Here is a 14455-nt window from a genome sequence, read left to right as displayed (position 1 = left end):
AGACTTGGAGCATAAATTCAACGCTAGGTAGGATGCAACAGAGGACGAGTTTTCGTAGGAGAGGGACGGAAGTGGACGTGCTTTGATGCTGTCACCGCCATGGCGTCTCACTTCGTGAAGTTCGTACCTGGAAACGAGATGACCAGCTGCCCTGTTTTGATAAGCATAGGATGCAGTGTGTCTTATTAGATTGCTAGCAGCCGTTTACGTTAGTATCGTGAGTTCTTTTGCACAGGAGAGGATGATGAAACGGACGGAAATGGCTGATCTTGAAATGTACGGCGTGCGGTAAGTACATTCACTACGAAGTAGGGGCGCTTTGTATGAATATTCAGGCCTTCAGGTGTGCGTTGATTGTTTAGAGGCGATTTATTGTCGTCTATGGTACATGCAAGACGATTTTTGTCTACATGGTTTTGCGCTTTGCTCGTCGGGGGGGCCAACTTTTGAACCTCCTGTGCATTTAGCTCCACCGCCCTCACGCTATTGCATTGATGTTGTTCTTTTCACTTTGCAAGAGCAGCACCAAACTGTTGCTTGTGAGGGTGTCTATCGGTTGCATGAAATACGAGTTTCGTCGACTCGGGTCAGCACTTGTGACAAACAGTAGGCGGGGCTGATGGTAGTAGGCGGGGCTGATGGTAGTAGGCGGGGCTGATGGTAGTAGGCGGGACTTAGGCTTTTGAGCTTTACTAGATGCTTACCCGTACTCATTGTTCCGCGTATTTCAGTCAGCAAAAGTTGTACAAGCACTCTGACAAGTTGTACAACGTTGTATGAGCACATTTACTCTATCGTACCTGTAGCTGAACGTTGTTACGTCGGGAAGAGAATACAATCCATAAAGGATCTGATAGTGGGTAGAGTAATTTGTTGTCCAACTTCTACTGCATACAAGAACAACCATTTCTTCAAGTTTGTGGTTGTACCTCCAGAAGCGGAAGTATATATTGGCATGAATATTCATGCAGACCGACACTTGCGTCACTGATAGAAACCTCATACTTGCCATTTTTGGTTTTTCTTTCTACTCGAAAAAATTCTATTTTTCTTTACTCTTTGATGAATTTAGTCGTAGCCCAATAGAACATTGACATTTTCCTATTATTATCTGGTAATCCAGGTGCTACTTGGGTGTGTGACTGGTACTCTGCAGGGTTGACAACTTGTCTTGAGCAGGCTGGAGCTGACAACTAGATGGGTCAAGCAGTTGACTCAGAACATTGTCAGGAAGACTATCTATACTTGTTCCTATAAGACCGCCGTTTGCAAGTGGTGTGGGAATACCCGCAGAAATTGACTCGGCGTCAGATCATATACATGTAAAGCATCATTCCTCGAGGGACTGATATTGCTTGATCTGGACTGACTGATCTGTATAAATACTTGCTGATAACAAGTCAAATGGGAAATAAAATATTGTCCCAATCAGTCTAGTGCATGCAACGGACGTTATTAAGCTCCAGAACATCGTATCCGTGAATCTGGTCGAAGGCACTGCACGCGTGATCGTGGCTGAAATAAATCTATTTAAGTATATTAAAAAAAACGGACAGCAGAGGAAAGGATATGTGGTAAACATAACTATTGATAGTCCTAGATTATCTAGTTTTTACGTATGTGCACGGGGTTCAGCACTTGTATGATTTTTCCTAACAATAAACTCTATACGCACGGACAGACTATAGAGGCACTAGTTCTACTAGGCTCGTACAGCTCTTCTAATCTCTAACAACCAATGCAAGACTTTAGTAGTAACTTAATCCATATTAATAACTCCTCCTACTAATTAGTCTCAATACACCACACCTTCCCTTCCTTACTGTTTACTACTACCTGTAACATTGTCTACAAATCTAAACGTTCGGGAGGACGTCTATTTCGAGCTGGATTTCTCCTTGTCATCGGAGGTGTAACCTCGGCTTGGCGAGTCGGATCCTCTCGATCTTCTGATTCGATAGGTGAGGGTTGGTCTTTTTCTGAGCGGTCTACTGAAATATCTGGACCAGTGGTCGTAAGTCTATCATCTCTTTTCAGTTGATCAGCATGTCTGTGTACAACTCTCTCTTTGCTTTGGATGTGGTAATTGACAACTCCTGGTTTTTCGATAACCACTCCATCTACCCATTTATCTGTTCCTCGATAATCCCTTAACCAAACTTTCTCTCCAACGTCAAAATCTTTTTTGCTTTGGGGTGCTTGTTCTTGCTGCCTAAGTTGTTTTCTTTTTATGTTGCTGGCTGAAGTGGGTTGTAACATGCTGAACCTTGAACGTACTCTCCTTCTCAGAAATAGCTCGGTTGGTGGTGCTCCAGTTGTAGAGTGGGGCGTGTTCCTATACTGAAATAGAAAGGTTGATAGTTTCTCATTGACCTTTCCTGGTTGTTTGCTCATGGCCCCCATTGCGTTTTTAAATGTTTGACCACACTTCTCCACCGCACCATTTGACTTTGGGTGATAGGGTGCCGACTTCAGATGCTTGACTCCCATCCTTACTAAGAATTCTTTAAATTCAACTGATGTAAATTGTGGTCCGTTGTCAGACGCTAAGATTTCGGGGATTCCATATCTAGCAAAAAGATCTCGAGGTGCTTGAATCGTAGCTTCGGTGGTGGTTCTACACATCAGTATGACCTGCATCCATTTCGAATAAGCGTTCACCACATGGAAAAATTCTTCTCTAGGAATGGTCCTGAGAAATCCACATGGGTCCTTTGGAATGGGGTATCCGGCCACACCCAAGGATGTAAAGTAACCATTCCTGGGTTTCTGCTCGATCTCTGACATGCACTACATCTCTTTGCGACTTCTTCTGTGGCCCTATCTATTCCAGGCCACCAAATATGTCTCCGTGATAGTGCTTTCATTCTGACTATTCCCAGATGACTGATACGTAATTCCTCGAGTAACTGAACTTGAAATTTCTGTGGAATGATCACTCGAATTTTCCATAAAAGGCACTCATCTTCCACGGTGATCTCCAATCTCCTTGCGAAATATGGTCGTAATTCTTCGTCAACTTTTGCTGGCCATCCATGTAAAGTGTATCTATACACTTTGGACAATAATGGATCAAATCAGCATTGATGATTGGTATTGAGTCCAGTTGCATTAAATTGACCTTGCTTGTTTGAGCTGAACTGTTCTCGTCAGTGTGACTCTCTTAAAGGGTAATCTTGATAATCCATCTGCATTGCTGTGTTGGTTCGTGGATCGAAACTCGATTTGGTATTTATATGCCATGAGTAGTATTGCCCATCTGCAATCTAGCTGCGGTTACAGTCGGTATTCCCTTCTTAGATCCAAGAAAGGTAGTCAGACGCTTGTGGTCTGTAACCATAGTGAATGGTCTTCCATAGAGATATTGAATTTCACCAAAAATTAGGCTAAGTGCTTCTTTCTATATTTGGCTATAATGTTGCTCTGCTTTACTCAAGGTTCTTGACCAATAAGAAATAGGACGTTCACTTCCATCAGGCATAGTATGTGATAAAACTTCTGCAATTCCGTATGCTAAAGCATCGCATGCTAGCCGTAACGGTAACTCACTGTGGTAGTGAACTAATACTTGAGCTGAAACAAGTTGTGAAAGGCCTCCCTGCACTCCTTGCTCCATTTCCATGGTTGACTCTTTCCTAGCAGTCGATTTAGTGGTCTACAAGTCATTGAAAGATTCTTCAAGAAACGACTGTAGTAGTTTACCAGTCCCAAGTACGACTTCAGTTCTTGTACATTGCGTGGTACTAGTGCTTCCTTGATTGCTTGGATTTTCTGAGGTGCGGTACTGAGTCCTAGTGCTTGTATGCAATAACCCAACTATTCCACATTGGTCTGCATCCACTGGCACTTGTTTCGGTTCAATCTCAGACCAAAATCTTGCAATCGCTTTAGAACTGCTTCCAAATTAGTCAGATGCTCTTGATAATCCTTCCCTGTGATGAGGATGTCGTCCAGATAACAAATGAATCTAGGGATTCCTTGCAACACACGTTCCATAATGTGTTGAAATACTGCTGAGGCGCTGGCCACTCCAAAAGGTAGTCTTGTATATTTGTACAATCCTTGATGTATATTTACCACAACAAAAGATTTCGATTCTTCTTCCAACAAGACCTGTTGGTAAGCTTGGACCAGATCTAGTTTTGTAAATTTCTCTCCCCCTGCAATTTCTGCAAACATCTCCTCAGGCTTCGGTAATGGATACTGATCCACATACATACTAGGATTTATTGACACTTTGTAGTCTCCACAAATCCTTACTGAGCTGTCCGATTTCGGAACAGCCACTATGGGTGATGCATATTTTTAGTAGTAACTTAATCCATATTAATAACTCCTCCTTCTAATTAGTCTCAATACACCACATCTAGAACACCTCTCTAGGTCATCGGAATGCGGTGGGATAAGGAACATACAGTCCATCAATAATGAATAGGAGTCTCAAAGATCATTTCTCATCAAGAAAGTGTTTAGTCTACGTGAGACTACTACTAGTCTGCTCTCTGTAGATGCTAATCCCTGCAGGTCCAGATCCAGTCTTCAATTTTGCTTGTTGCCCAGTTAATTAATATTAATAGACATCTCAACTACAACTAACTGACAACGATCGGGTCGGATGTGACAACGACTATACCATTAGCAAGAATTAATCATTATATATATATATATATATATATATATATACACATGTATATATATTTACATATAGGGGAGGAAGAAGAACATCGGTCGCATACATGCACGGCCATGGCCGTTCAAAAAATGGACTTTTTATTAGTCGTCCATTATCGAGTACTCCAGGCTTAAGAACAACTGATTAAATAACTAATACATTTTTAATTACGTTAGTCATTAGTCGTTTTTTTCTCTGTGTCATTCTTGGCAGTACGTGTTGCGCATTAAAACGTATTTACTCATTACTCTAAACGAAGTTACGATATTCATCTGAATTCAAGCGTTGAAGAAGCGGATAGCATGTGCTAACCTTTATAAACAAGCCTACCTAGCGTACGCTAGGCCGTAGACTTTACATTTGCCTCCGCCGCCCCTGCTAAAAATTCGTTATCAATAAGATTTGCAAGTTCCGGATGTTTTCTCTCAAAGACATCAACAGTAGCGTCATAGCTTTCGTTCCAAAACAATCTAACCTTGATTGCCACCTAGACGTTGCCGCAAAACATCCGGGAAATGAGAGACACACCTTTTAGGGACCTTGGTGCCTAGGCACGTAGGGTCTTAGGTAGATCCGCGCATGTAAGCTTTCCTGCTGAGACAACGTGCGGCGTGTACTAAAACGTACTTCTTTTTAAAGTAAAGCTTAGCTTCTCGATGCTTTAGTTTACATCGATCCACAGACAGACTGAGAGATACAACACATCACTAGAGATCTAGACAGAACGCGGTCACTTCGAAGACATGTTTAGTTGTATACGCTGGCTTACACGTATATATTGATTTGTTGTAGTCTGTCAGGGCAGAAGACTCTCACTTCAAGACTTAGCTGATTTCGACAATGTGCAATGCAATGTTATCCAAGGCTCATTGATTTTGCACGGAACTAATAAAGCAGCTAATAAAGGCTCATTTACCCCGCTCAGCAGCATTGTGGAAATCACAGGAAATCTTCTCGTGAAGAATTTGGACAAGATTGTTGCCAACTTGGGACAAATTTTACCAAATCTGGCTGTAATCAGAGCAAACCCTCATTATCGACACTTTAAAATAAATTCTGGCCTTTCAATCACAAACAATTTGTTTTTGAAAAGTATCACTCTCTCGAAGTTGACTCATATCCTGGGAAATAACATCCAATCACTCTTTTTGGAAAACAAGCGACTGCAGTATATCGACACTATAGACTGGAAAGCGATTTTTCATAGGAGTGAGAACGTGCAACCATATAGTCAGGATAATGATGGTGGGACAGAAGATTGCCCGGCAGAATGCGAGAACCGTTGTTGGAACAAAACGACCTGCCAAAAGCGTCGTAAGTTACCTATCATGTCGGTCAAGAGAGACTGCATGCATGCTTGCATGCATGCCATCTATGATTTTGTTGCTTCTCTTGTTACCCACATAGTGCGTCAAGATTGTTGGGCAGTGGACAGTGACGGCAACTGTACATGTCACGACGAGTGCTTGTCGTCGTGCAATGGCACAACCGACCAAAACTGTTTATCGTGCAGGCATTATTACTACCAAGGACGATGCGTTTCCCGTTGCCCTAATGGGACGGCCATTGTAAGATGCAATAGCATAATCATCATTTTCAATTCTAAACGATTGTCTTTGTCAGCTTGCTGGCTGGAGGTGTGTAGATGTATGTCCTGATAATGTCACTGGTTTTTCTCAGAGACCTAAGACGTCGCGTCGAATGTACAAATTGAACGGTGAATGCGTTTTTGATTGTCCTCACAACTACAAAGGACATGACAACGGAACATGTGTGTTATGCCAATCTATGGACAGCAGTTGTAATCGATGTAATTACATTTTATTGCACATCCACGTATGACAGCAGTCACTGATGACTTGTTGTTGTTTTGCTTCTGTTAGATTGTGAAGGTGGCGCAATACGAGTACTTGCAGATGCTGCAAAGTTTAAAAATTGCACTCATGTCAATGGTTATCTGTTAATCAATATTGCTACTAAAAGTAGTTGCAATTATCACATCAAACCACTGTTTCACTAATGTAGAATGTTTGCTTTGCACTGTCACAGACAATGAAGAAAAAGAATTGAATAAATACCTCGGCCGCATTCAACATGTATCTGACTACGTTCTTATTCTCAATTGTCCGACTCTTCGTCGTTTGCAATTTCTTGACAATCTGACATCGATTCGTGGAGATGCGTTATGGCAGTTCGAGTAATTAAGACAAGTTTACGTCACACTGTTCTTTCAAATTGCTAGCTCTTACCCTTTTTCGCTTTTCGTTTAGAAAGAGTTATTATGGACTAGCCATAGTTGGAAACAAGAACCTTCTAAGTATAACTTGGAATAAACAAGATGAACTTTTTCTTTACGGACGGATAGATGTGCGCTTTGCTGTCTACAATAACATGTTGCTTTGTGAGAAAAGGATTGATTGGTTGGAAAAACAATTTTCATATGCTGTTGACCAAGGGGACAACGGTCTTATTGCAGTCTGTAAGTATTGTAGTAAGACGTAGAGAAACAAGTCAACACAAACATATATACTAGGTTACAGCTGGTAGGTTGGAAAAAATGTTAACAGATAATATACTATAAATAATGATATATGTATATGTAAAGATGTTATAGGGTAGTGGCACTGCTGTTATTGCATTCACTGAACATGATAGTATCAAAACGAGACAAAATGCAGTAGGACAGTCTATGCAAACTTAATTATTACCAAATAGCTTAGGGTTTGGAAAGCATAGATATGCAGTCAGTCTACGTCAGTGAGAGGCAGATAACTAGACGCATCATTGTGTAGATCTAATATTGTGCTAACTGTAATTGTCACTGGATCAACAGACTGACTGTTGCGCACAGTAGACTGCAGACAAACAGGCAAGTAGACAGCCAGAGAATTTGAAGACGTGTTGTTGTACTGTATTGTAATTACGGATCCATGCAGGAAGTTATCCTAGCGGTTGGTCTATTTCGTAGGCAACGTGAATCTGCTCATTGTCACTTATACTGAGAAAAATAATTATACTGAGTTGTACTGGGATGGCGTCCCAGATGAGAGTGAAGCAGGTGAAAGCTTACTTGGATACAACATAAATTGGTACAGGTAGGTAGATATTCTATTCAAGTGGTAATTGTGTGTGTGTGTGTGTGTGTGTGTGTGTGTGTGTGTGTGTGTGTGTGTGTGTGTGTGTGTGTGTGTGTGTGTGTGTGTGTGTGTGTGTGTGTGTGTGTGTGTGTGTGTGTGTGTGTGTGTGTGTGTGTGTGTGTGTGTGTGTGTGTGTGTGTGTGTGTGTGTGTGTGTGTGTGTGCGTCCATCACCTAATGCAGTTGAGTGTCAATTATTTGTAGAGAGGACATTGGGACGTCCATCTTAAGAACGTATCAAAGCGACTACAGCTACAACGAGAACGACCCACTTTGTATCAACCCTCAGTAAGCTTGTTCTTCTACACATAACAAATTTCGACAATTGTTGACATCGAGTTGGGTTGGGTTCCTCAAACAGGTGGACAAGAGTGGAAATAGGCAATCAAACAAGCTATCGACTGTATCCTAACCCGAATTCTTACATGATCGACTGTTGGAAGACAACAGTAGTTTTAGTTCAAGCAGAATTTGCTACACGCAACGTCTACTTTCAAAGCGAAAAGACGAGCATTCCACCATACATTCGAGGTTAATTAATTAATCGATGTTAATTAACATAGAACATTGATAATAACTGTGATGCGTTTTATTGTGCATCAAGTTCCGTCCTCTCCCACTAAGGTCAAAGAAAGTGAAGTAGGAATACGCAATGTAACCGTCGAATGGTCACCTCCTTTGCGTCGTCGTGAGGACATAACAGGATATCAGATAGTGTTAGTCCAGAGTGTAGGAGATAATGGAGTAGCAAAGTCATCCGTTGGAGGTAGCACTAAAAGCATTGATAGCAACTGCCCGGACACATCTGTTAATGGGAGCTTTCCATGTATTCACAATACGACAAATGGCATCAAACGGCAAGCCGATCTCGATAGCTGTAATGGCACTAGTTGTCAACTAACTATTACACAACTGGAGAATTTTGTTAACTATACGATTAAGGTGCTTCTGTTATTGGTGATGATAACTGAGTATATATGTATATATATATATATATATATATATATATATATATATATATATATATATATATATATATATATATATACACAGTAGTCAGTCTGGTTGGGCTATTTGTGGCTATAGATTCAAGCAGTGAGCGATGCTGGTTGTGGTCTTGTAGAGCAGAAGGAGTTTACAACGGAACCAGAGTGTGAGTCTATTGTCAGTGTCAGTGCATCTGTTGAGTGCTAGTAATATGCAATAGTTATAGTGCGTCGATGCTTATCTCAACTTCGTGCTTGCCAATCTAGACGAAGCATTATGAATGCAAGAGATTGATCAGTGCTAATTAAATATGTTACAGCGGGAAAGATAGAGCTCTACAAGTTCTAGAAGATTTTAGGGCTGGTCATGAATTGAAATGTGTAAAAGTATTATCTAGTAAAATACTGCATGTAATTGACGTCACTAGAGTTAGTGGTGTAGCTAATGGGGTTCTGTGGGAGACAATTCGGTTGGAGTTTAGTAGAAGTCGAGTAAACCCCAATTTTTAGGGCGTGGTCTTTTCATTTTGCATAGTTTCTTGGGTAAGTTAATATTAAAAGACCAATATTAATTAAAGTTTTCATTAGGACTTGGCTACGTTAATATTAAAATATATCTTAAATTAACAATAATCAATATTAGATATTAAATTTATTAACATCAATAAAACCTTTGTATTTAGGCGTGGTTAAGTCATGCTGGAGTGTTAGATTACCACCAAAACAAATATATTGTGTCCAAATTGAGAATACAATGCTATGTAATAATAATAATTATTATTATTATCTTAGTCATCGAATATGAAGTTTAGCTAAATTAGACGTTAGCAAGTACCGTTTGCAAGTAGCTCTATTTCTTTGGGTTTAATTTCTTGTTATTAATTAAATTGCAAAACAAACTTTGGCTAACAATCTGTGTTTGATAAATCATTGTCAACTCGAGATTATCTAATTTTTCTGTAGGTTCTATGGATAGGGTGACGAATTTGACTGTGACTAATGACTCTCATACTGAGTCAGCTTCAACTATCGTAAGTCATGTAAATACTAGGTAAAAACAGACTATGTAACTGCATGCTTAGCGCGCTCTTCTGTATTAGAATTTAATGGTGAAATGGACTAGACCGTTGCACCCTAATGGAGGTTACGTATCTTCCTATAGAGTCAACATTACATACAATTGGCCCTTGGAAGGCAATATTACAGAATATGATGTAAACAATTAATTTTTGGCTTTGCATTTTCTGATTATAGTGGTCTACAGGATTTAGGTGTCGATTCAGAAGAACAATGTAAAAATGGGTCAAGATACAATTGGTATAAATGGAGACACGTTTGTACAATTACGTCATCAGACAAAACAATTTCCGAGAACTTTAGTCTACCTTGGGTTTGTCGACAAAACAATCGGAAGTATCAATTCGAAGTTGTAATCCAGGTAGTCTCGAATGCAGAAAAGTGTAACAAATTTGCGCAGAAAAAAGCGCAATCAGTCTCTGACAGTGTATTTGTCACGTGCCCTCCTATGAGTGGCAACGATGATGCCATTAGAATTGTTCTACCTATAGTTTGCATAGTTTGCTTGTGTTTTGTGATGGGTATGTTAGCTACATGGTACATTCATCGATTGAAGCGCAATAAAAGTCGGTTAAGGTATTTACTTCAATTCTCGAGCTTGAATATGCTATTTCCAATTTATTAATGAACATTTATAATTTTAGCCAACGATTGGACGTAGTGTCTAAATTGTACTTGAATATGACACACGAGCAAGGAATGATCTTGACAAACAGTAAATGTTCTTAGCTAAACATTTTCTTGACTTGTGATTGCATTGAAGCTGTTTATATTACTAGCGTATGCACCTGATGATTGGGAGATCAAGCGAGAGGACGTTGTCTTAGAAAATGAGTTAGGAAGTGGTGCGTTTGGGTTAGTCTATCGTGGAACATGGCAAATAGACAACAATCAGTTAGACGTAGCTGTGAAGGCAAGATCCTGACACAAATATGTGACTGTAGTGCATGTGCATGCATTGTTCTTGACGTTACAGACATTGAGTGACATGTCAAGTGATGAAGATCGAATTTCATTTCTAAACGAAGCGTCCATTATGAAGTGAGTTTTATAGTATTCGTTCTATAGTAGTCAAACGTGGCGCACTCGATTATGTACGAAGGAACTTCGAAAGTGAGCACATCGTGCGACTGTTGGGAATTGTGTCGATTGGCGATCCTGTCATGGTCATGATGGAACTGATGGATAATGGTGATCTAAAGGGATACCTTCGATCTCTCAGAACAGATGTAAGTATACAATGATATTGTACACCTAGTACAATGTGCATTACGTGATGGTATGCAATGTTTGCTGTACATATATATATATATATATATATATATATATATATATATATATATATATTATTTGTTATTAGCATATTGGATGGGAAAACTCCATGAGTGTACAGTGGGTATCAACGAGGAGGGGAACAACCAAATAAATTTTGGCGCGCCTACTTTAGTCATCTGATTTCCACTAAAAATATTAGTTGTTGTGCACTGTAAAAATTGATATAGTAGAGATGGACTTGAACATAAGCTTAAAAACTGTTTGACGAGATTTGGATCTCAAAGTCAGTAAGTTTTCCTATATTTCCATTTTCAGATTTATTTCATCATTTGACACTTCCTCTTTGGTAACTAAATCCTCAGTCTTCTCACAGTGTTTTTAATTGACGTATAACGTAACTTTGGTTTTGTCCTAAATTTTGTAAATATGAGTGGTGGCTTCATTAGTTTGAGATTGTAGTGACTTTTATGCTCTGTATGGATAGAAAACTTTTCAGACATGCAGTTTTGAATGAGCAACTATGTATGTAGATACATAGGTAGGTAGGTAACTATGCAAGTGTGTGTGTGTGTGTGTGTGTGTGTGTGTGTGTGTGTGTGTGTGTGTGTGTGTGTGTGTGTGTGTGTGTGTGTGTGTGTGTGTGAGTGTGTGTGTGTGTGTGTGTGTGTGTGTGTGTGTGTGCGCGCGCGCGTGTGTGTATGTGTTTAGCAGCTAGGCATGCTTATACCGACGCATGCAGTAGGTGTGTTGTATATCTGCTCGTTACATTTATATATTATGGTTGTCTCTTTGCGTCCCATACTGTTAGGTTGAAGAAAAGTCAATTTTTGAAGAATTCCCATTGCTTGAAGATGAGCTACTTCAGTTTGCAGTCCAGATTGCAAGTGGCATGGCCTATCTATCAGAGAAGAAATTCATTCATCGTGATCTGGCAGCACGTAACTGCATGGTGGATAAAGACATTTGTGTTAAAATTGGAGGTATGGTCAAGAAATCACTACACTTACATATCGGTTAAGTGGCTAACAGAATTTTATAGATTTTGGTTTAACACGTGATGTATACGAAACTGATTACTACAGGAAGAGAGGCTCTGGTAGAATCAATCTTATTCATGTTGCTTATAAAACAGTTACGATTTCGTTTCAGGCCCTCTCCCTATCAGATGGATGTCTCCAGAATCCCTACGTGATGGTGTTTTTGGTCATCCTTCTGATGTTTGGTAATTGTATGAGACATAACGTATTTCTCAGAATAATTTCTAGAAAATAGTATTTTTGGGTGTCAGTCATATATAAATAGAATCGAGAAATAACTAACTATTAGACATGGGCGTGACCAAACCTCTAGAAATGGGGGCTAGACTTCTTTCTGCTGCGGGACACACTTACTTCTTATTGTCCTTAATTTAATTAATTATGTCCAGTATGTTCAAGAAAGACATTCTAAGAGGTTGTTTGTTAACAAACGTATCCAAGGTTGCATCACGATCAACGTCAGTTCTATAGTTGAAGTGCATGTAGTGCAAGTCCATTGAGTCTTTCTTGGCTCATTGCAGACTTTAGGTAGGTTTTAAGAGGCGTTAAGATTTCAGGCCACTGATACTGGGCTAACAAGCATAGGAGCAACTGGTGAGAGTAAGAATGTCAGGAAAATAACTATGTCACATTGTTTGATAGGATCCATAGGAATGATGGTTGTCAAAGTTTGCTGTTTAGCACAACAGTTCCTAACTAGGTTAAAGTGCGTTTCCAAGCATTACATATTTAAGACCACGCCTACAAATGATGGGGCTATAGCCCGGTCTAGCCCATGCCACGCCATGTTCCTGTATTAGAAAAGAAAGGAAATTATTGTACATTCGGCAATTAAGGGGCTTTGTGCTTTCTAGCAGTTCTGAGTCACTAAATGCATCAGAGTCACCACTGTCCCACAAAGATAATAAAAGATGCTCATTATTTTACTGAGCTCATTGTAACTTGTTGCTTTAGTATTTGAGCTTGAGACGTCTTTGTTAGCCTGGCATGCTGTCCCATTCAACAAGATGCCTGCTATTGTAATGGCAGATCACTTGAATCACATCTGAACCAAACAAATTCATGATTAATCTAGTAAAGGAATTATTCGGAGAAATACGGTTTTATGTTGCACAGACGTGCAGGTATTGATATTCCAACTTATTATAGGTCATATGGCATTGTGCTGTGGGAAATAGCAACTCTGGCAATGCAGCCATACCCTGGGATGAGCAACAGTGATGTACTCGAATTTGTTGTTGGAGGTGGAGTCATGGACATGACAAACATCGCGCATGCCCCAAGAGCTTAGTAAGTGTCACATGTTGTCACGTGTTTCATTTCTAGTGTCAATATACACTGATAATGCAGCAAGGCAATTATGGCACAATGCTGGCTTTTTAACGAGTACAACAGGCCACCATTCGAGACAATCTTGAGTCAGCTACCACCACTACGTCCCAGTGGCCTCATTGTCCACATCTGATTTGATACTATGTCAGTCAATCTTATTATCATAGAGAAACAACTTATTCGGACAGCTGCCTTACTTATAGAGAAACAATGGTGTTAGTTACATGTTGTAGACTGTATGCAAAATGTAGGGTATCGTATACTGTACCTACCTCTACTTGTTGCAGCCACTAGTGAGAGACTGCTAGTTAGAAAGATGGTTGCGTTTTAATTAATATGCCTTTAGAATGTCTCTAGCAGCAGCCAAGTTTGAGGAGTTTGTTTAAGTTAATATTAGTTGAAGACAAGATTTGTCCAACAAGTTCACTAATAGCTCATAATATAAGTTGCTGTTGTACTGTATGTAGTGCATGTAAAAAGCCTAAGTATTGCTGTGTAACAAAACGTCTGCTGGCCAAACTGCAAGTCACGCGCAGAAAATTTTTTGCATAGCTGTGGGCAGTTTTCGAGGTTTGCGTGACCAAACAGGTATTCATTATAGCATTTGGAAGCAATGCATTGAAGCTAAAACAACTAATTGTATTCTTATAAACATTCACTAAACATTAAATACAATTAATTGCATGTAATTTAGATGCATAGTAATAGGTCAACCTGTAGGCTCAAATTTGAAGATGTAGCATTCTTGTTTTATTAATCCCAGCCTGTATCCGCTTATGATACAGCGAATTGCTGGTGTAGGTAAGCTGCATGTGGCTAGACTTGACCCAGTCTCCCTCCGTCCTCGTCATTCCCCAAATTGTTGAGTATGTCTGTGGTGTGTGGTGGTGGCGTGGTTGTTGTTGTTGTTGTTGTTGTTGTTGTTGTTGTTGTTGTGGTG

The 14455-nt window shown here is 39.8% G+C and overlaps 2 protein-coding genes across 2 annotated transcripts; one reads left to right on the top strand and one right to left on the bottom strand.

Annotated features, from left to right (window-relative positions):
• Positions 1-1848: 1848 nt before the first annotated feature.
• LOC134185181 (uncharacterized protein K02A2.6-like) lies at positions 1849-2787 on the bottom strand. Its single transcript, XM_062652962.1, has one exon. The coding sequence runs from the start codon at positions 2785-2787 to the stop codon at positions 1849-1851; it is 939 nt and encodes a 312-aa protein (XP_062508946.1).
• Positions 2788-6000: 3213 nt separating this feature from the next.
• LOC134185180 (insulin-like growth factor 1 receptor) lies at positions 6001-13912 on the top strand. Its single transcript, XM_062652961.1, has 21 exons — positions 6001-6240; positions 6296-6482; positions 6556-6654; positions 6722-6869; positions 6943-7151; positions 7641-7767; positions 8013-8096; positions 8170-8339; positions 8413-8750; positions 8895-8961; positions 9758-9825; positions 10059-10447; positions 10516-10586; positions 10651-10784; positions 10848-10912; positions 10974-11100; positions 11955-12126; positions 12186-12242; positions 12296-12368; positions 13333-13473; positions 13534-13912. The coding sequence occupies exons 1-21, from the start codon at positions 6001-6003 to the stop codon at positions 13646-13648; spliced, it is 3081 nt and encodes a 1026-aa protein (XP_062508945.1). The 3' UTR covers positions 13649-13912.
• Positions 13913-14455: the final 543 nt, after the last annotated feature.

This window comes from Corticium candelabrum, chromosome 10, assembly GCF_963422355.1.
Source record: "Corticium candelabrum chromosome 10, ooCorCand1.1, whole genome shotgun sequence".
Classification (NCBI taxonomy): Eukaryota; Metazoa; Porifera; class Homoscleromorpha; order Homosclerophorida; family Plakinidae; genus Corticium; species Corticium candelabrum.
The sequence above is the reverse complement of the archived record's forward strand: the minus strand, read 5'-3'. Positions and strand labels throughout refer to the sequence as shown.